The sequence below is a fragment of the Rosa chinensis genome, chromosome 1 (assembly GCF_002994745.2).
Source record: "Rosa chinensis cultivar Old Blush chromosome 1, RchiOBHm-V2, whole genome shotgun sequence".
Taxonomy (NCBI): Eukaryota; Viridiplantae; Streptophyta; class Magnoliopsida; order Rosales; family Rosaceae; genus Rosa; species Rosa chinensis.
Window position 1 is genome coordinate 57,604,600 of NC_037088.1, and position 20,429 is coordinate 57,625,028.

The window sequence follows — 20,429 nt, forward strand, 5'->3', positions numbered from 1 at the left end:
GGGATGATGAAAAAGCACCGACAACCTCCCCATGGAAATCACGAAAAACTCCACCATAACCTGACCGACCCTCCCCTCACTTCCAAGCACCATCCGTGTTAACTTTGAACCAACCAATAATGGGTGGATGCCAATTCACCTCGTAAACTTTCGGGGCACAACGCGGCCTACAAGTAGCACCAAACCTCTTCAAGACACAAAGCTCCTGTATGTTGTTAAACATATGTCCAGTAGCTATGCAACTAGAAGCATAAACATGGCCAATAATTAACCTGCAAGTACATTAGATATTCTGGCATGTTTGATTGTGTGCGCTTTATTATTACTTCCATTGATTCGAGGAAAATGAGGAGGGATGTGGTACTGTCTTCATGATTACCTGTGATTCATTTTGCTGCATGTGCCTGGAAATCGAAGAAAATGAGGCTTAATGACATAATTTCATGTGATTCATACAAACTGCCATGATAACAAGTCATATCATATTATCAAGTGCCAAACAAAGCCTCTGCTTTCCCTCTACTTCACTGGTATAATTAAATCTTCTGACTCATACAAGACGTGATGAAGTTAGAAATCAATTCAGCTGGGTATGATGAACCTCTCAAGCCAAATTGCCTTATACAGGACCAAAGATAACAATAAAAATTAGGGTCATTGACCCAAAGCCCCAAAATGAGGGAAAATTATCCCACTTACCCCAGTAAGAGATTTTTGTTCCCACATACACAATTTAACAGGGAATGACCATTTTGCCATCAAACTAATTAAAAAATTACAATAACATCATCAACATCAAACCCCCTCTCTCTCTCTCTCTTTCTCCTCCCGATCTGAAACTCTCTCTCTCTCCTTTCTCTCTCTCCTCTTGATCTGAAACTCTCTCTCTCTCCAGCAGGATGCCCATGACGCCGACTTCCGGCGACGGCAACGGCAACTGCGTCTGATCAAATTTCTGTCACCACGCTCTCCGCTCGCGAAACGCCGTCGTTGGACATCGATCCCTCCAAGCTCAAGGTCGGTATTCTATTCCGTCCTCATCATCGTCGAGTTTGGCTTCGCGGTGGCGACAATAATGTTGCAGAGCTCCATGACTTTGGTCTTCAGGACGATTGTTGAGGTACGGCTTGAAGTTTGCGAGCTTCTTGAGGTTTGCGCTGGGAGGGTACTTCTGTGCAGGGAAGACTATTTTGTGAATAAGCGCCATGTGACTGGAGAGTTCGAGAAGAAATACGAACGTAAGAGATCTTCTCAATCTTCAATTTGTGTATGGGAAATTGATCAGAATATATGTCTTTTGTATATATGTAGTATAATATAGGTATTTTTGTTTGCGTGTATATATATATCTATGGGAATTTGAATCCTGGGCACCATAGTGTATTTAATTTTGGGTTTAATTCTGGCTTGTTTACTGGTGGTGCATTATTTGCTGCAATTTTGAGTTTAATCTTGAGCTTTCAGTTATTTTTTCCATTTGTGTGTTAAGCATCTTCATAAATTGGAGGTAGTGTTCTAATTTGAAGTTTAATTAACTCTCAATAAAAGTTTTATCAGAGGGCAATAGACGCTTATTGGGGACAATAGACGTCTATTGGGGGGCAATATATGGCTGATAGTTGTCTATTGGGGGGCAATACATGCCTGATAGTCGTCTATTAGGAGGGCAATACATGGTTAATAGACGTCTATTGGGGGGCAATACATGGTTGATAGACGTCTTTGGCCCCTTTATTTGGGGGCAATAGACGTCTATTGGGGGGCAATACATGGCTGATAGTCGTCTATTGGGGGGCAATAGACGTCTATTGGGGGGCAATACATGGCTGATAGTCATCTATTAGGAGGGCAATACATGGTTAATAGACGTCTATTGGGGGGCAATACATGGTTGATAGACGTCTTTTGCCCCTTTATTGGGGGGCAATAGACGTCTATTGGGGGGCAATACATGGCTGATAGTCGTCTATTGGGGCAAAAAAATTTCCGGTGGGTGGTAGCCGGTGATCGGAATCCGGCGACCGGTGACCGCTCACCGGATTCCGGCGAAGTTGGCCGGAATCCAGCGGCCGGTGACCGGAATCCGGCTGCCGGTGATCGGACTCCGGCGAAGTCCCCTATGGTTTCTCTCTCTTCCATTCTCTCTCTCTCTCTCTCTCTAAGTAACAAAGGTGAGGGTAAAATGGTATTAAAAAAATAATAAAAACAAAAAAAAATCTTAATGGGGTATTAGGGAATACCTCCTTAGAGTGTTTTGGGTAAGAGGGAATTAAAAAAACTTAGTGGGGTAAGTGGGAAAAAAATCTCTAAAAATGGTGTAAATGGACAAAAACCCTAAAAATTATATATGACAGTGTTCTGAATTCTTTCTTTCCTTTTTGACACAATCCAGAGTAGCGAGTTTAGAGTGATCTGGATTGAGTCATTAAACTCACAACAATGTGCTTGGACTTTTATGGGCTTGATTGAGCTTGGGCCTAAGCCCATAACGCTAACATTACAAATCCACAATCTGGAGAAAAGCCCATATCATTACAAATCCCACAACAGTGGAACATTGAAACATTCTTCTTCTGCTTCCTCTTCTTCATCTTTCGTCAGGAGAAAAGCCAGATTAACGACGCTAATTCGTGATAGCCACCACCGTTATGACTCCAACCACCGGCTTCTACCGCCGTCCGAACCACAACTCCGGCAGTTGGCCGCCGACTCTTGTCAGGTAAAGTAATCATCTTTAGTTGTTCTGCTTTTGTGAAAGGTAATGGTTGAAAAGTATATGTGCAGCTATCAGTTGCTGTCTATTGGGGGCACTTGTGTCTCTTCGTCTCCTACTCTCTTAGTTTTTTACTAGGGCCCGTTTTAACAATACACATACAGATACGTGTTCCTATATATACATACAGATATAACTTGATACAAACAATATAGAAACTCCCCAGATAAGTACTTGCAATCAATCTCCATTAAAGGATAAGTTATGATCAGGAAAAGGTTACATATAGAAGAGTCTTTTTCAGTTTTCTATTGACCATGACATATCTATGTTGCTTATAATTAGGTGTTAATGGACCCTAATACATGCGCTAGGCGTCTTCAGATGTTGACAACCTTGTTTGGTAATCAAGTCAACAATTAGATTGACTGCTGGTGTTTTTTTCTTTTTTCTTTTCTTTTGATCGGACCTGCTGTGTTTGTTTCCTCTACCAACCCATCAGTTTCTGCTTTCAACTGTAAGTTATTAGAATAGGTCAATAGAACAATAGACAATCCATCAAGTTGTGATTCACATTATTAAACAAGATTTACAGCCTTCCAGGACATGGAATGTCCAACGTTCATGGTGGAAAAGTTAGCTAACCCTGCCCTCAAGTAAACGCTTTTATGAGATGTTCTTTTATGTTTCATTCAAGTTTATCAATTGCCTATTTTTTCTAATACCTTGGTAAGCACCTTTTTATTATAATCAGTATGTTCATGTAATATGACTTGGACTCTGTCTTGGTAGAGGGCAAACGGTGTGCCAAAGTACTTCCACACACATGGAATCTCAGACCAAAGGCAGTGGTCAAATAGATATAAAGACATGTATAGATTGGTATTACTGAATCTCTAAATGTGAATTGTCAAAGCAATTATTGGAAGCTTTGCTTTCATTAAATTAGTTGAAGATGCCAGGGTTTAGATTTTGTATGGAAAATGTTAAGGTCTTACTACTTCCATTCCGTGTGCCCTGTTCTCTTTCGAAACTATTTTCAACCAATTCTTCAGTTCAATGTCTGCTTTCAAACTTCTCTTTTCTAAATTGTAAGATGGTTTGGGAAGACTTACTGTGTTTGGAGGCTTTCATAAAATTCAGTCAAGTCTTTGTCTCTTATCTTTAGACATTGAAAGAGATAGAATTTATAGCTAATCTAGTGCCACTGGACAGCTTCAGACCGTCAGTCGTAATGCACTAAAGGACTAGATCAACTTCAACTCTTCAAGAAATTTCTACAAACTGAATAACTGAGTGAACATAGCTTTGACCATGTAGTTTATCAATCTCTCTCTTTCTCTCTCTAAATTATTGGTAAACTCCATAATCATCGCTCTTGTTCATATATTATTTGAGTTATAATCATGCATTTGAATTTTTATATTTTTTAATTTTTAGGAGAACAGGGATTTGCTAAATTCGTTCCAAGTTTCTTTTTGATTTGTTATATCATCTCATGTTGGATGAAAAGTTGCATGATTGATGCATTTTCTGTTTTCTTCATTCCCAGCTTAATTACTTGAAGAACTGAATCAGCTTTCTTGATCAAAAGCGATCACCTTGGTAATTTCTTGCTGTTTTGGACGATTTAACTGGTTAGTTAGATGGAAAGATAGGTCAGGTGTTGCGTGAATTGAGTCCATGGCTTTCAAGTAGATGAGTCTTGAGCTTCATACTTGTAACCGTTTTTTCTTTCTTGGTTAACAGTTTTTATATCATTTATTTCAACCTTATGAGTTTAAATTGCTCACCGTATAATTTCTCAGGGAGAGGTACTATGAGTGGTGGGCTTCGTACAAGCGTGAAGGGGTTCCTTAATGCAAAACGCCTGGCTTTGTCTGCGGAAACAGATACAGTGCATGAGACGAATGAGACCATCACTCGCAATTTCAGTGCACTCCAAGCTGCTGCTGATTCTGTGGATAAGAAGAATGCACAAGAGAAGAGCATTGCTTCAACTTCATATGGGCTCAGTATCTATGACGGTAGCTTTCCAATGTTCAACTCTGCTCCAAAGCTTTTTTTTTTTTTTTTTTTTTTTTTTTTTTCTTTTTTTTAATATGTATAACCAACTTAAACATAGTTTCATGCTCTAACATGTTACAATTTGCTTATTTAAACTCCTTTTGTTGTGCAATTGAAGGTTCAATGTGTAAAGTTGCAATCTGTCTCAGTGCCTTCAACTCCTCTTTTTCTTATAAATCTTCTGAACTACTTTTGCTCTTACAGATTTTCGTGTTATGTCTAGGATTGAATGCTAATAGAAAAATTGTCATCAATTACAGTGCCTTCATCTCCTCGGACACAGAACGAGATCTTGCCAAGAAGATTCTTCTATAATGAACTGAAAACAGCAACCTGGAACTTTCATCCTGTTAATATGGTGGGTAAAGGTTGTTATGGTCGTGTTTTTAAGGGGTGGATTGATGATAATACATCAGCATCTGCCAAACCCGGTACTGGCATGTTAATTGCTGTGAAGACAATTAAAGGAGAAGGTTTACAGGGTCAAAAGGAATGGTTGGTGAGTGTAACTCGGACTTTGTCTGCTTACATACACTTTCAAAGTTTTGATCTGTCTTGCTGATTTATTTTTGTATCCTGAACCTAGCCTGTTGTTGGAATAGGGGTTTCTTACCTTTAACCACTTTCGTGGATCCTGCGTATGAAGATTGCCCTCGGTGCTGCCAAGGCTCTAGCATTTATTCATAATAGTGAGGGAAAAGTGATCCATCGGGACTTCAAAAGTTCTAATATCCTACTGGATTCAGTAAGTGAAACATTCATTAGTGAATCTTATGGCTTCTGAAGAATGCTGGTAAACTTGCTCATACTTCATATTTTTCATTCAAAATGACAGAACTACAATGCCAAACTCGCTGATTTTGGTTTTGCTAAGGACGGACCAGCAGGTGATAGTAGCCATGTCTCGACAAGGGTGATGGGGACATATGGATATGCAGCTCCAGAGTATGTTGCTTCAGGTGAATTAATTTTACAGGATTTTTTTCTTTACTTTTCCACATAAACAAGCAAGAGATCCTGGCAAAGGAAGAATATGTGTTTATTGAATACCACTTTTTATCTATTTCTAGCAGAAGAATTTTATCTTTCATCATAATGTTCATCTATCATTCTTCAGTTTAATCCAATTTGGCCTCTTAATACAATAAGCTAAATTCTCTAGTATGTCTCTCAAACCTGCTATTTGGATACGTTATGTACAAGTAAGCTCCCTTCCAATATTTTGAACCAACTCTCTAAGAACCTATAAACTTCCCAACTATTTGCTTAACCATGTAAAATGATGTTTGATTTCTTTACCAGAAAGTCACAAATCATTATGATCCCTTTTGATAATTCTTTCATTTTCATTTTTTTCTGTGTTTTGAAGGTCATTTAACCAGCAAAAATGATGTGTATGGTTTTGGAGTTGTTATGCTCGAATTGTTGACAGGAAAACCAGTTCTTGACACCAGCCGGGCAACCAGGGAACAAGATCTAGTTGAATGGGCCAAACCATACCTCGCCAGCAAACCATACCTCGCCAGCAAACGCAGAGTTCTTAAAATTTTGGATGCTCGTATTAAAGGCCAGTATTCTGTGGCTGCAGCTCGTAAAGCGGCTAACCTTGCAAATCAATGCTTATCAGCAGAACCCGAGTTGAGGCCAAACATGAATGAGGTGGTAAAAGAATTAGAGCAGCTTCAGGAATCAGGTGACATTGAGGGCGCAGGAATCTCTCATAGCGAGCCTTGCCAATCTCCTTATTCCAATTCAAGCAGTGTCAAATCAAGCTGGAGAAGTTGGATCAGCTTCAGGTCATCTGCTTCTCGCAGCTACATAAGATAGTCATGCATGCAAATATATGAGTTTTAGTTTAGTTCTCAGGAATTATTCTTGTTTCGATCATGCTGTACTTATAGAGTTCCAGCCAATTTGAGGAGATTACATTATTCAAAACAAAACTTATTGTATTCGGCCTGATATAGTGCTGCAGTTTTTTTCTTTCTTCTTCTTTCTTTTCTGCCACAATTTAATCAAGATCCTAACCACATATCTCACAATCTGTTATGGGCTTGAGAGACTTGGGGCCTGGGCCCATAAAAGTCCAACATTACAAATCCACACGTCGACGTTTCAGCGATTCCCTCGCTGCTCTTCTTCTGCTTCATCATCTTCTTCAATTCTTCATTTGAAGAGGCGCCAAAACCAATCATCATGACGATGATGACAGCCAAAATAACGACGCTTATTCGGCGCGTGTGCTCCCCCGCGCGTGGCAGCCAACACCATTATCAGTCCAAGCATGAACCTTTCCACCACTCCCGTCGTACAAACCGGAACTTGCAGCAGTTCGCTGCCGACTATAGTTGCTCTGCTTTTGTTTGCTCAAATTTGAAATATGTACGTGTGCCCCCAATCAAATGTGATCACAGTTTTATCACACCCAAATGACCCAATCAATTCAAAAACCCAGTTTTTCAGTTCACCCAACTTTCGTGGATCCTGTGCATGAAGATTGCCCTTGGTGCTGCCAAATCTCTAGCATTTATTCATAATAGTGAGGGAAAAGTGATCCATCGGGACGTCAAAAGCTCTAATATCTTGCTTGATTCAGTAAGTGAAACATTTAGCTATTGAATATTATTGCTTTTAGAAGATTTCTGGTAGACTTACTGAGGCTTCATTCTCTTTTCATTCAAAACAACCAGACCTACAATGCCAAACTCTCTGATTTTGGTTTGGCAAAGGATGGACCAGCTGGTGTTAAAAGCCATGTCTTAACAAGGGTGGTGGGGCACATGGGTATGGAGTTCCTGAGTATATTTCTACAGGTTTTTTTTTTTTTTTGGAATTCTTTGCTTTTATCCCAGTCCTGGCTGTTTACCATATTCATGTTCCTTACATCATGTGAATTTTTATGCTGTAGTTTGTATCACTGAAATTAGAATTCTAACTTCACTTCCAATATCTAGGTGATAAAATATGTTCTGGAACAAAAAATTCATATATTTCCTAGTCCTTTTTATGTTCCATCTTTCTTTTCAAGACATTATTTAATAATTCCTACTACATGCAAACTGCTACTGACTTTGTTTACCAGAAAGTAGAAACAAATTATTATGCCTGCTTCCTTCCGATTATTGTTTCATTTTCACTTTTTTGTTTATGTTGAAGGACATTTAACCTGCAAGAGTGATGTATATGGTTTTGGAGTTGTTATGCTTGAAATGTTGTCCGGAAGACGAGTTCTGGATAATAGCAGACCACCCAGGGAACACAATTTAGTCGAATGGGCCAAACCTTACCTTACCTCTCAAAATTTTTGGTGCTCGTATTGAAGGCCAGTACTCTGTGGCAGGAGCTCTCAAAGCAGCTAACCTTGCAAATCGATGCATATCAGCAGAACCCGAGTTTAGGCCAAAGATGAATGAGGTGGTCACAGCATTAGAGCAGCTTCAGGAATCTGGTGACATGGAGGATTCGGGAATCTCCCAAAATGAGCCTCGCCAAAATCCTTGTGCTAATTCAAGCAATCGCAGGAGAAGTACAAGTTGAATCAGCTTCAAGCCATGTGCTTCCCGCAGCTATATATACATAAGAATATAGGATGTTCATGCATGCTTTATCATTAATTTCATTGATTTAAAGGAAAGTGGGATTCAGGAGGTGGAAAAAAATAAAAACTATAACTGGAAGCAAGGGGGATATATCATTCTTCAAAACTGTATGTTGTAATATTTACTGCAACAGTTGATTACTATAGAGATGTTGTGTTACTTGAGTCTGAAGCGTATACTTGAGCCTGAAGAACAAAAAATATGGAGTTTCAGACGATTCTAATTAAAATTAATCAGAAGAATTGTGACAAATTAATCATCAGATGTCACATATTGAAGACTTGATCGTGCTTGTACAGCTATGAGCCATCCCAGGCTCCCAGCTGTTAGCCTTTAATAATTAGTAGAAATACTTTATAACAGTTCTTTGGTCAACATCTTGACCTCTTTGCCCTTCGCTAACCAAGAGCTCTGTCTTTTTCTGGCTCTATAGTGTACCTGTGAATGTCCTAGCTACATTCCTAATCATCCCTTGTGAGACTTCTTTCCATTCATCAGCCTTTTACCCCCTTTACGTTTTATTATATCATCTCATCCTTGATTTAATTTTGCTAACTGCAGAGTTCTTTGTTGTCTTCATTTCCAGGTTACTTGAAGAATTGGAGCTTCAGTATTCAGTTGTTTACTCAGATCAGAAGTAGTAACTTGGTAAATTCTCTTCTCGTGGTACATATGCCCCAGTATTTAGATGTTAACACTGGGTCAAATTGAATGGGTTGAAGGGGTTATGATTGAATTCAGTGCATAGTTTTTGAAGTAGATGAGTCTTGAGATTTATAGCCTTTTAAGTTTATTTGGTTAACAGGTCTATGCAGCCTTTATTACAAGCTTCTAATACTGTTTATTTCCTACTGGGTACTGTTATTACTTCAATTTTCTGATGGATTTGTTTTGTTGGTTAATGATATTGTTTCTCAGCTAAGACTATGAGTGGGGGATTTGCACAAGCGTGAAGGGGTACCTTAATGCTCAACGAGCCAGTTTGGCAGTAGACCCAGTGCATGAAAATGTGACCATCAACAGCAATATCACCACCGCCCAAGATCCAGTTGAGGAGATGACAATGGATTCAACTACAAATGGGCTCAGTATCTGTGATGGTAACATTCCTTGCTTCCCAATTTTGAGCTCTACTGCAAAGGTACTCAAACCAAATCAAATTCTGTTTTATATGTATGTGTATGCCATGTTCCAGCTATCCTTGATTTAATAGTAGGATCAGTGACAAGAGAAAGCCAAAGCGCCCAAAGCCAAATTAGATTGAGAGTCGGTAACAGTGAATGAGTCTGCTGAAGAATGGTTCTTGTATATCAGCTAACAGATACTGTGTAAACAATCAGAGAAAATAACAATATCAGTAAATCTATTGTCAGATAGGTTTATCAGATAGGAACAGTTAATAAACAACATGGTTGATGCCTTAATTAAGAACCAATTGGTTCTCTTTGTAGTCAAAATTCAATCATTTACTGAATTCTAGCTCCAAAATAAATTGTGTACGAGCTAGGATAGGATCCCTTGTGCTATTACCTAAATTTGGGGCTGTAAGAACTTCACATAATAGATAGCTTCCTCATACATTGTGCTCATATTAATCTACACTCCAGACAGCTAGTTAATTAGTTTCAGAGCTTTGAATGCAACTAGCTAACGCATACTGCATGTCTACCTTTGTTCCATCTGGGAGGTTATGCAGAACTCTCAGAGTCTCGAGCTCTATCTCTCTCTGTTTTTTTTGTCCCTTCTGTTTCTTTTCTGCAAGCCAAAAGGATAAAAAATTTAGTTGATTTCACGTATCTATTAGACAACAAATCTTTCCACAAGGTCAAGTCAAAAAGTTTATATATATATATATATATATATAGGAGATCAGAAAAAAGAAGAAGCTTCTTTTGGAAGTGTGTTTACATTACTGCATCCTATAGTATTCTTCATAAATAGGCCTAGAGGCTTCCTTTAATCCAACTTGGCAAATGTTTCGATCGCTGAAGTCTTGTTCTCCAATTGTTAGTTAAAGAGCTTTCTTTATAACACTTCTGTGTTTGTGAGACTTGAACTTTGCAGCAGAACTCTAATCTTCTACTAATTAATTGTGTTCATGGACCTGCAGAACTTGGCTTCATATGGAACTAGAAGTGCTGAGAGTCTGCCTCAAGGTACTTGGGCAGTTCATCAAATATTTTCTGTGGCATTATGTTCAAAGTTCTTAGATGCTGAAGTTGCTTCTTTCTCCTTTCATACATATATATGTAGGGATATCAAAAAGTTTACGAGATTTTTTAAACCACAGTGATGCAGGACCAATATGTAAACTGTAGAATTAAGGATGCTGTAGAACTATTCTGCAGTAGACTTAGAAAACAGAAAAATAACTACTGGAGTCACACCAGTAGGTTCTAGGAGTCACACCTAGGTGGGGGGTTGAGTCACACAACCAAGGATAGCAAATGCTCTCAATTTTATTAATCTTCAATCTGAAAATGAAAGACTACAAAGTCCTCTATATATAGGGAGGCTTAGAGAATTCTAGAATAACTAGGAATATCCCTATGCTTTAAAGAATCCTAAAGAAATAATCCTAATAATAAAAGTCTAGATTTATTTGAACTACTTTCCAAATCCTGACTTAAAATATTGGGTTTTTGTACAGGATCAAAGCTGATAGCCCACTTCATAATGTTATGTGTTTTTGATTCATGAACTGGTTTTTGGTATACCGTGATCACAAAATTTTGATTTTTTTTTTGACTGGGGGTGTTAAAGTTTGTTGCTTTTGATTGATGAAACATGCACTAGAGTCTGTAGCAGCTTTAGAAACTTCATTTGGCAACTGGGTTTTTGGTTTCAATTTTTGCTTTTGAACATTGAAGTTTGATTTTTTGGTATCACTGTGCTAATGAAGTTTGGGGATGTTAGGGTTGGTTAGCTTAAATTTAATGGATTGGGTGATAGGAACTTCATTTGGCTATTGGATTTTTGGTTTCAGTATCTGCTTCTGAACGTTTAATTATGGGGATCATAAAGTCTTAATCTTCTGGTATGCTAATGAAGTTTGGGGGTATTACAGTTGGTTAGCTTGGATTTGTTGAATTGGGCTCTACAGTCTATAACAACTCTGAATTGGTTTTTTTGTTTTTTTTTTTTGTTTCTTTGTTTGTTTTAGTATCTGCTTCTGAACATTGTGGTTCTGTTGGGTCCTGCTCCTTTTGTGTATATGATTGTTAATTGTTACTGCTCTGGTTGATCAGAAATTAGAGAGATGAAGAAAGAGAAAAGCTAGAATCTTAGTTCTAGTTAGTGGTCATATTCAAGTTCAAAGTGAGAAAAGAAATTCTGAGTTCAAAGATTCGATCGTTGTTCTGTTTCACTTTTGTCAAAAGGAAATGGGTTAGATTCCATGTGTTTTGCTTTAGAGAGGAATATCAAGAGAAGAAAGGCACAATCATTTTTCTTGATTTCTGTCATTTTCTAAGATTCATTCAGTGATTGATGCTTGTATTCGAGATCAATTAAGAATAAGATTGAGTGGGCAAGCTGGTTTTCATACACCCTTTAATTATTATTTACTACTCTGTAGAGGGAGATTTGTATTATTCTCTAAAGTGCAATGGAGCTTGTATATTATCTCCTTAATTGGGGAATGGGAATAGCTTTCAAATCCTTTTCATCTATTGACTGAACCTCTAATACCATGTTAAATTTGGATTACCATCGTAGTTGAGAACTTAAGATTCCAAGGAATGTGCCAATGCTGTATTATTACCAAACTAATTATTTGCTCTTCAAAGTTATCGAATACCTAAATTGAACTTTTAATATGGAAAATGGGTAACCAACATTAGCCTTATTACTGATTGCACTGTAATATTGTAGAGTTTTGTTTAGAGCTTTTACATGTATCATGTTCTCGAGGTTGATATCTTATATTGCTTGTTTAGGGAATTCTAATAGCAATGTCATCTGTCTCAGTGTCTTCAACTCCTCGAACAGAGGGTGAAATCTTGATGTCTTCCAACCTGATGAACTTCTTCTTTATTGAACTGAAAACAGCCACAAGGAACTTTCGTCCTGACAGTATGATGGGTGAAGGCGGATTTGGTTGTGTTTTTAAGGGCTGGGTTGATGAGAATGCATTAACAGCTGCCAAGCATGGTACTGGAATGGTTATTGCTGTGAAGAGGCTTAACCAAGAAGGTCTCCAGGGTCACAAGGAATGGTTGGTGAGTATTACTCTCTCCTTCATTTGCTTGCGTTCACTTCCCTGATATAGTGATATATCATTCATTCTTTCTTGGTATCCCCAAAACTGGAATTTCCTCATACAAATGGACTAATAGAGAGTGGCATAATCAAAAATTGGAGAATGTCTTAGACATTGGTTTTCAATTGATTGGAGTTGAAGGGCAATGTATGACATAATCTTATTGTTTCTTGCTCCTGAATAGTTGCAACAAATAGATAAAATTACATGTAATATTCCAGGAGTGATTCGTTAACTTTGTGTTTCTTCTTGACCTACAGACAGAAATCAACTATCTTGGACAGCTCCGACACTCAAATCTTGTGAAGCTGATTGGTTATTGCTTGGATGCTTGGAGGATGACCACCGGCTTCTGGTGTATGAATTCATGTCTCGTGGCAGCTTGGACAATCATCTATTTAGAAGTGAGTTATGAACTTCCTTCACTTTTTGGACCTTTACTCTTGTGTAAATACCATCAACATAAGGGATCCAAATTTGGTGTATGAAATATAGATTTAGGATGACTAACCTGTTATTGGAACAGGGGCTTCTTACTTTCAACCACTGTCGTGGTCCCTTCATATGAAGATTGCTCTTGGTACTGCTGAGGGTCTAGCATTTCTTCACAGTGATGAGGCAAAAGTGATCTATCAGGACTTTAAAACTTTTAATATCCTGTTGGATTCAGTAAGTGAAATGTGTAATTTTTGAACTTTATGCTTCTAGAAAACTTCTAATAGACTTGCTCACAATCTTTTTTTTTTTTTTTTTGGGGGGGGGGGGGGGGAATAACAGGCCTGCAATGCCAAACTCTCTGATTTTGGTTTAGCCAAGGATGGACCAGCAGGTGATAAAAGCCACGTCTCAACAAGGGTCATGGGGACATATAGGTATGCGGCTCCTGAGTATATGGCCACTGGTACTTTAATTTACAGAAAGGGGCTATTTATGAATGCACATATTCTGTTCCTTGCAGAAGATTTTGCACATGTCATAAACTACGTGTATCATTCTTCCATTCAGTAGTTCTCCCAACCAAAGCCAGGCCTATTTCATTTTGGAAAAGGGTATTTAGTGACATGGGCAGTGAAATCCTCCATTCTGACGCGGTTTTTTTTTTTTTTTTTTTTTACACACAGAAGTGGTTGATTTCTCATTTTCTTCACTTCTACTCAAATATGTAATGTAGCATCTGAAATCAGCTTCTATATTATTCTCACTTCTGGAAGATTTTCCTTCTCCAATCCCTAATATTCTGACCAGCTTCTGGTATTGATTCCTAGTTCACTCTTTTGTCAGAAATCTTTAGAATCATCTCATTATCTTCGGACTAAACCATTGTAGTTTCCAATTGTTTGCTCAACCAAGTAAACTGCTGTGACTATTCTAACCAGAAAGTAAAGACAAACTATTGTGCCTGCTTCTTTCTGATCCTTATTTCATTCTTTTTGTGAAGGTCATTTAACCGCCAAAAGTGATGTATATAGTTTTGGGGTGTTATGCTCGAAATGTTGTCTGGAAGACAAGCTGTGGACAAGAACCGGCCTACAGGAGAACACAGCTTAGTTGAGTGGGCCAAACCTTACCTTGCCTGAAAACGCAGAGTTCTCCAAGTTCTTGATCCTCATATTGATGGGCAGCATTCTGTGGCTGCAGATCTTAAAGCAGTTAACCTTGCAATTCGATGCTTATCAACAGAACTCAAGTTTAGGCCAATCATGCATGAATATGTGGTAAAAGCATTAGAGCAGCTTCAGGAACCTGGAAGACATGGATGGTCCCGGACCCTCTCAAAATGAAGCTCGCCAAAATCTTCATGCCAGTTCAAGTAATGGTCCCCAAAATCGAAGGAGAAGTACGAACGGAACCAGCAATGCAAGAAATGCTTCTCTTCACAGGCCACCTGCTGCACGCGGAAATACATAAGAGATTGTTGCATGCTTTATTATTACTCTCATAGGTTCAAAGCAAAATGGTGATTCATGCCATAAAGGAGGGGAGAGAGGGAGAGAAGAATGAGAACAAGGAGGGCATATATATATAGAACACTGTAATCTTGTAATGACTGTACTACGATGATCGATTATTGTGCAGGTTTTGTTCTGTGAATGTCTTAATCATTACTGTTCTCTAAAGCATTTTATGAGTATATGTTTTGAGTAATATGATAAGGTTAAAAGTCCTCAGGAATTATCGACCCGGTAGCATTTCGCAACATCAAACAAAAGGTTCTGCTTTGCTGCTATACAAGGCTTCTTTGGCAGTTCAGGTTCTGCAGTTTCAAGTCATTTGGCTGTACCATGGATACTATATGTTCCTCTTTTATTTCTGTATATGGCATTATGTAATTCTACTTACGTAGAAGTGTTTTTGGAGTACAGAATTGCTTTTCTAATTGATGATACAAAAATGTCGCGTGTATTGTTTGGTTGTGATTGATGTATTAAAAGGAAACAGTGGAAATGGAAGCGGATCAGTTTGATTTTTCCTTTCAAAAACCAGGGTCGTCAGTTAAAGTCAAAATGGCCTAGAGCCTTGGTGACTTGACTTGATCAAAAGATCTTACTCGTTTTCTCCCCAGTGGCTGACTTCTCTTTTCATTCATCAGCCTTGTGCTCCATGTACTTGTTTATCAGTATATGCACCACGTATATTTTATACTCTTTGCATGTTTCAATTTTTGAAGATCTGGGCTCTGTTAATATCCTTCTAACCTCATCCCATATTTGATTTTAAAGTTCACTGGTTGATGAATTCGCCATTTAACTCGGTAAGCTTCTTTCTTAAGTACTGTTTCTGCATGCAAATTACACTCATACATATTGCAATTCATTTAGAGCTATCACTCAACTTACTTCACTTTTTAATTGACAAATTTCACTGTTCCTCGATTTCCAGCTTCACTTGAAGAACTGAATCAGCTTCAGTACTCAGGAAGTTGATCAGAGTCGTCGGTAGTGATCAGAAGCCACAACTTGGTAAGTTTCTAGAAAATTTTTGGTGCAAATTTAGATGGAACACATAAAATTTGATGGGCTTTTTATGACTGAATTGAACGCATGTGTTATTGGTTTTGATCAAAATAAATCTCAGGGTTTTCTCTGAATTTTCTAGTGCTTCTTGCTATTAACTACTTGGGTAATTAAGTTTTAGAACTGATAATTGTTGTACATGCATGAATTGGAGAGTTTTCCAGATATGGGTGGGGGAATTCGCACAAGCGTGAAGGGGTACCTCCTTTCGCAGCGGATCACTACGGCTTCAGATACAGTGCATGCAAACGAGAGCACCAATAGAAATTTCACTGCGCCCCAAGCTGCTGATTCAGAACAAGAGACGAGCACGGACTTGGATTCATCTAACTCATATTGGCTCAGTAGGTTTAGTGGTAGCATGTCTTGCTTGCCGATATTGGGCTCCGCTCCAAAGGTACATTAATCAAAGTCACACATTGGTTTATTTATTCCATATGTTGTCAGCCATGCATATATGGTGTATACTACTATAAGTGTATCAGTACATGTTTGATTTGCTATTAGTTACAGATGAATAAGTAAGTTTCTGCAATTATTTTTTAAGTGCTTGCCACTGTGTGTGTGTGTGTGTGTGTGTGTCACTTCTGTTCATGTTTCTTGCAGAACTCATTAGCTAGTATTAATCTTCTCCCCCATTTATATTGTTTAAGTGGAATTGCAGAGCAAGGTTTCAAACGGAACTAGAATCAGAGCTGAGAGTCTGCGTCACAGAGGTATATTTGTGATTCATCATTCATCCACTATTTTATGTTTGTTATTTTAAAGTTCGTAGATGAAAAGTTGGTTTCCTTGTCCTTTCCTATATGAGCAGAAATCAAAAGGGCGGACTGAAATGGATACCAGACCCATGAATAATCGTCAAATTAAAGATCTTTATGGGAAATTTGGTTTTATTACACCCTTTAATTGTTAATTTTCACTACACCAAAAGATAGATCAACAATTGCTAGTATGGTTTCTAAGGTAGACAACAAAACAAGAAGGGAAGTAAAATTTGGAATCCAATGATCTACTTCACACAACTCTGAAAACAAAAACTACCGGCTCAAATATTCTGAACATTCTAAATACCTGGATTAGTTAGTTCAATATTGTTTATCAATGAAAGTCATAAAATCTGAAGGTATATTTATGTACTATGAGCAGCAGGAAACCAAAATTGTTACCATACTTTGATATTACAGACTTTTATTAGTTTAAAACTCCTTCTGTTATATAATTGAAGGTTCAGGATGTAAGTTGCTAATTGCATTTTACAATTATGTTAGATGTATTGAAATGAAATTCTAATATCAAAGGTGTCATCTGTCTCAGTGCCTTCAACTCCTCGGACAGAGGTTGAGATCTTGCTAAGGAGCTTCTTTTTTAATGAACTAAAAACCGCCACCAGGAACTTTCGGCCTGATAATGTGGTGGGTGAGGGTGGTTTTGGTACTGTCTTTAAGGGGTGGATTGATCAGAATTCATTAGCAGCTGCCAAGCCTGGTAAAGGAATGGCTGTTGCTATAAAGAGGCTTAACCAAGAAAGTTATCAGGGTCGGGAGGAATGGTTTGTGAGTATTACTTATATCCTTCATTTTCTTACATGCACTCTCCTGATATATGGTTGTTTCCTTCTTTTTTTTGTTACCTGAAATTGCTCATGTTAGTCACGTATGGTAGATCAAACATTTGAGGACCTGGCACACATTGATATTAAATTGAGTGTAGATGAAGGCCAAATCTTAATGGATTTTGCTCATAGTTGTTACAGATATGTAATGATGATACATGCAATATTTTGACAGAAATTAATTGACTTTATACTGCCTCTTAAATCAGAGAGAAATTTACTACCTTGGACAGCTGCGTCACCCAAATCTTGTGAAGTTGATAGGCTATTGTTCAGAGGATAACGAACTGCTTCTTGTGTATGAATTTGTGCCCCATGGCAGTTTGGATAATCATATATTTAGAAGTGAGTTATGATCTTCCAGCAACCTTTAGCCACTTGATCTTCTAAAGAAGCTGATAGCATCATATATAAGGAGATCAGACATTTCTATTTTTATTCTTCATATGATTGGACTTGAATGTTGTGGAACAGGGAGTTCTCACTTTCAACCACTTTCATGGACTTTTCGTATGAAGATTGCCCTTGGTGCTGCGAAGGCTCTAGCATTTCTTCACAATGAAGCAAAAGTTATATATCGTGACTTTAAAGCAGCTAATATTCTGTTGGACTCAGTAAGTGAAACATTTTAGTGTTGAATCTTATGTCTTGTAGAAGACTTCTGGTAGACTTGCTCACTTCATATTTTTCATTGAAAATAACAGACCTACAATGTCAAGCTCTCTGATTTTGGTTTGGCCATGGATGGGCGATTAATTGACAGACACCCAGGTGCCAAAACAAGGGTCATTGGCACATATGGATGTGCAGCTCCCAAGTATATAGAAACAAGGGTCATGGGCACATATGGACATGCAGCTCCTGAGTATATAGCTACAGGTATCTTAGTTTATAAAAATATTTTTGTTCAAATAGAGAAGCAATATACCCTGGAAAAAGGTACAAAAGTATATCATTCTTCAATTCAGTCCAATTTGTCACCCCAAATGTTTTTTGTCTCTGAGCCAGAGGCAGGCTTCCATCATTCATAACATTTGTAGAAAAAATGTTATGGACCATATATGACATTCTCCATTCTTAATAGGCGCCTGAATCCTTGATGAATGACCAGCTTCTGCTATTTTCAATTCTTTGTTCTAGTTCTGGTGACTTAGAGTATATACAGGTTCCAAAACTTATATGCAAAGTATGCTCTTTCAATATTTTAAATCAAGTCCCTATTCTCGTTAAAAATCTTTATGCTTTCCAACTATTGGCTTAACCCGGCCTATAAACTGCAACTGACTTTGTTTACCAGAAAGTAAAAATGACTCGACTATTATGTCAGCTCTTTTCTGATCACTTATTCATCCCTTTGTTTATGTTGAAGGTCGTCTAAACACCAAATGTGATGTGTATGGTTTTGGAGCTGTTATGCTCGAATTGTTGTCAGGAAGACGAGTTTTTGACCGAAGCCGGCTACCTGGGGAACAGAAATTAGTTAAATGGGCCAAACCTTACCTTGTCAGCAAACAGAGAGTCCTCCAAATTTTTGATTCTCATATTAAAGGCCAGTTTTCTGTAGCCAGAGCTCTTAAAGCAGTTGACGTTGCATTTCTTTGCCTATCAAGAGATCCCAAGCTTAGGCCAAACATGAATAATGTGGTAAAAACATTGGAGAAGCTTCAGGAATCCAGTGACATAGATGGCTTGGGGATCTCTCAAAATAAACGTCGCCAAAATCCACATGTCAGTTTAATCATTGGTCCCAAATAGTACAGGAGAAGTATCAATGGAACCAGCAATTCAACACTGCCCTGAGTTTTTCATTCATTCATTGGTTCAAAGGGAATTTGCGTATTCAGTCCAGAGAAGAAAAACAAAGGAGAACATGAATGGCGCATGTATATAATTAAATATTGAAAATCATATCTTGTAATGAGTATGTACTGCGACAGTTTAGTATACAGATTTTTGTTTTCGTGAACGTCTGCATGGTTACTTGTCCCTGAAGGCTGAAGCATTTCTCTTTTCTGGCCCTGGAATATGAGGAACATTAGGTTTGATCATCACACCACTTTGTGACATGATACTGTCTGGTCTTGCAGCTTAAGCTGATCAGTAGTCGGGAGTTGAAGAGAGCTGATGTAGTTTGTTATGATTGGCAATTAGCCTAATATTAATATCAACAAATGCAGAGAAGAGCTGATGTAGTCTGTTACTCTGTTTGATTGAAAACTTTCTTTCATTTGTAGTCGGAAAGCCACCAATAGGGCAGAATCGGATGTTCAAATGAATTGATTTCTAATTCCAAGTAATTTATGAGATAAATACGAGTAGAAAACGTGTTAATTGGTGTCGACATGATGCTACGTAGGGCAACCAAGTCTCGGTCCTGCCTCTGTTAGGTCTTTCTCTTTCTGTTTCCGAGAGATCTCTGTCTCTCTTCCTCGTTCTCTCTCACTCTGGTCAACTCGTAAGCTTCTTCTTCATCGTTTATGTCTTTCTGAGCTTCCCCCCCCCCTTTTTTTCTTTGTTTAATTCATCAGCCCTTTATAGCTTATTCCTAAATTGAAACATAGCATGTAATTTGATATCCATGCATTGCAAATTATTTTCCAGTTCTAACTTAATTGACTTTACTTTTCAATCGTCGAATTTTGCTCTGTTCTTCATTCCAGCTGCTTTAAAGAACTTATCAATCAACTTTGCTACTCAGGAAGTGACCTAGTGGCTATTGATCAGAATCAGCAACTGGGTAAGTTTCTTTTCTAAAACAAATTTAAAGGGCTCATTTTTATGGTTGAATGGAATGCATGTATATATTCTTGGGTTTGATCAAGATGAATTTTTAAGCTCTGTCACAAGTTTTTGATACTGCTAGCTATTACTTTTGATGGGTTTGTTTCTGTCGTTGAAGATATAATTTGTTTCATAGCGGCTGAGACCTATGACTAGTGGTGGGATTCGAACAAGCGTGAAAGCCTACATTAATGAGCAGCGACTCGCTTCTTTGGCTGTGAATCATGAGAACAATGAGGGCATCAATACCCATTTGGATCCACTTGCAGAGGCTACCATGGCAGCACCTTCAAGTAATTCATATGGGCTCTGTGATGGTAACATGCCTTGCTTGCCAATCTTGAGCTCTGCTACAAAGGTACACAAAGCAAAGCCAAAC

The 20,429-nt window shown here is 38.1% G+C and overlaps 3 protein-coding genes and 1 pseudogene across 8 annotated transcripts; all 4 read left to right on the forward strand.

Annotated features, from left to right (window-relative positions):
• Positions 1-2,590: 2,590 nt before the first annotated feature.
• On the forward strand, positions 2,591-6,746 carry LOC112182734 (receptor-like cytoplasmic kinase 176). Of its 4 annotated transcripts, none has more exons than XM_040509167.1 (7): positions 2,627-2,719; positions 4,266-4,318; positions 4,522-4,740; positions 5,041-5,279; positions 5,367-5,525; positions 5,616-5,739; positions 6,150-6,746. In XM_040509167.1, exons 5-7 carry the CDS (start codon positions 5,421-5,423, stop codon positions 6,605-6,607), a joined length of 687 nt encoding a protein of 228 aa, XP_040365101.1. In that variant the 5' UTR covers positions 2,627-2,719; positions 4,266-4,318; positions 4,522-4,740; positions 5,041-5,279; positions 5,367-5,420; the 3' UTR covers positions 6,608-6,746. The 4 variants fall into 4 exon arrangements, with proteins under 4 accessions (XP_024177040.1, XP_040365101.1, XP_040365099.1 ...); XM_040509165.1 differs by having other exon boundaries at positions 5,383-5,525; XM_040509168.1 differs by lacking the exon at positions 2,627-2,719 and adding an exon at positions 3,996-4,069 and having other exon boundaries at positions 5,383-5,525.
• Positions 6,743-8,225, forward strand: LOC112182729 (receptor-like cytoplasmic kinase 176). 2 transcript variants are annotated; one of them, XM_040509171.1, is made up of 3 exons: positions 6,743-7,375; positions 7,471-7,564; positions 7,937-8,225. In XM_040509171.1, exons 1-3 carry the CDS (start codon positions 7,271-7,273, stop codon positions 8,098-8,100), a joined length of 363 nt encoding a protein of 120 aa, XP_040365105.1. In that variant the 5' UTR covers positions 6,743-7,270; the 3' UTR covers positions 8,101-8,225. The 2 variants fall into 2 exon arrangements, 1 of the variants encoding a protein (XP_040365105.1); XR_005802032.1 differs by having other exon boundaries at positions 7,325-7,375; positions 7,471-7,593.
• Positions 8,226-8,859: 634 nt separating this feature from the next.
• Positions 8,860-14,742, forward strand: LOC112182728 (annotated as a pseudogene).
• Positions 14,612-19,681, forward strand: LOC112182718 (receptor-like cytoplasmic kinase 176). 2 transcript variants are annotated; one of them, XM_040509148.1, is made up of 10 exons: positions 14,612-14,716; positions 14,810-15,392; positions 15,521-15,600; positions 15,819-16,051; positions 16,319-16,370; positions 16,972-17,210; positions 17,479-17,614; positions 17,744-17,883; positions 17,974-18,148; positions 18,639-19,681. In XM_040509148.1, the coding sequence occupies exons 4-10, from the start codon at positions 15,821-15,823 to the stop codon at positions 19,022-19,024; spliced, it is 1,359 nt and encodes a 452-aa protein (XP_040365082.1). In that variant the 5' UTR covers positions 14,612-14,716; positions 14,810-15,392; positions 15,521-15,600; positions 15,819-15,820; the 3' UTR covers positions 19,025-19,681. The 2 variants fall into 2 exon arrangements, with proteins under 2 accessions (XP_040365082.1, XP_024177016.1); XM_024321248.2 differs by lacking the exon at positions 14,612-14,716 and having other exon boundaries at positions 14,896-15,392; positions 15,809-16,051.
• The last annotated feature ends 748 nt before the right edge of the window (positions 19,682-20,429 follow it).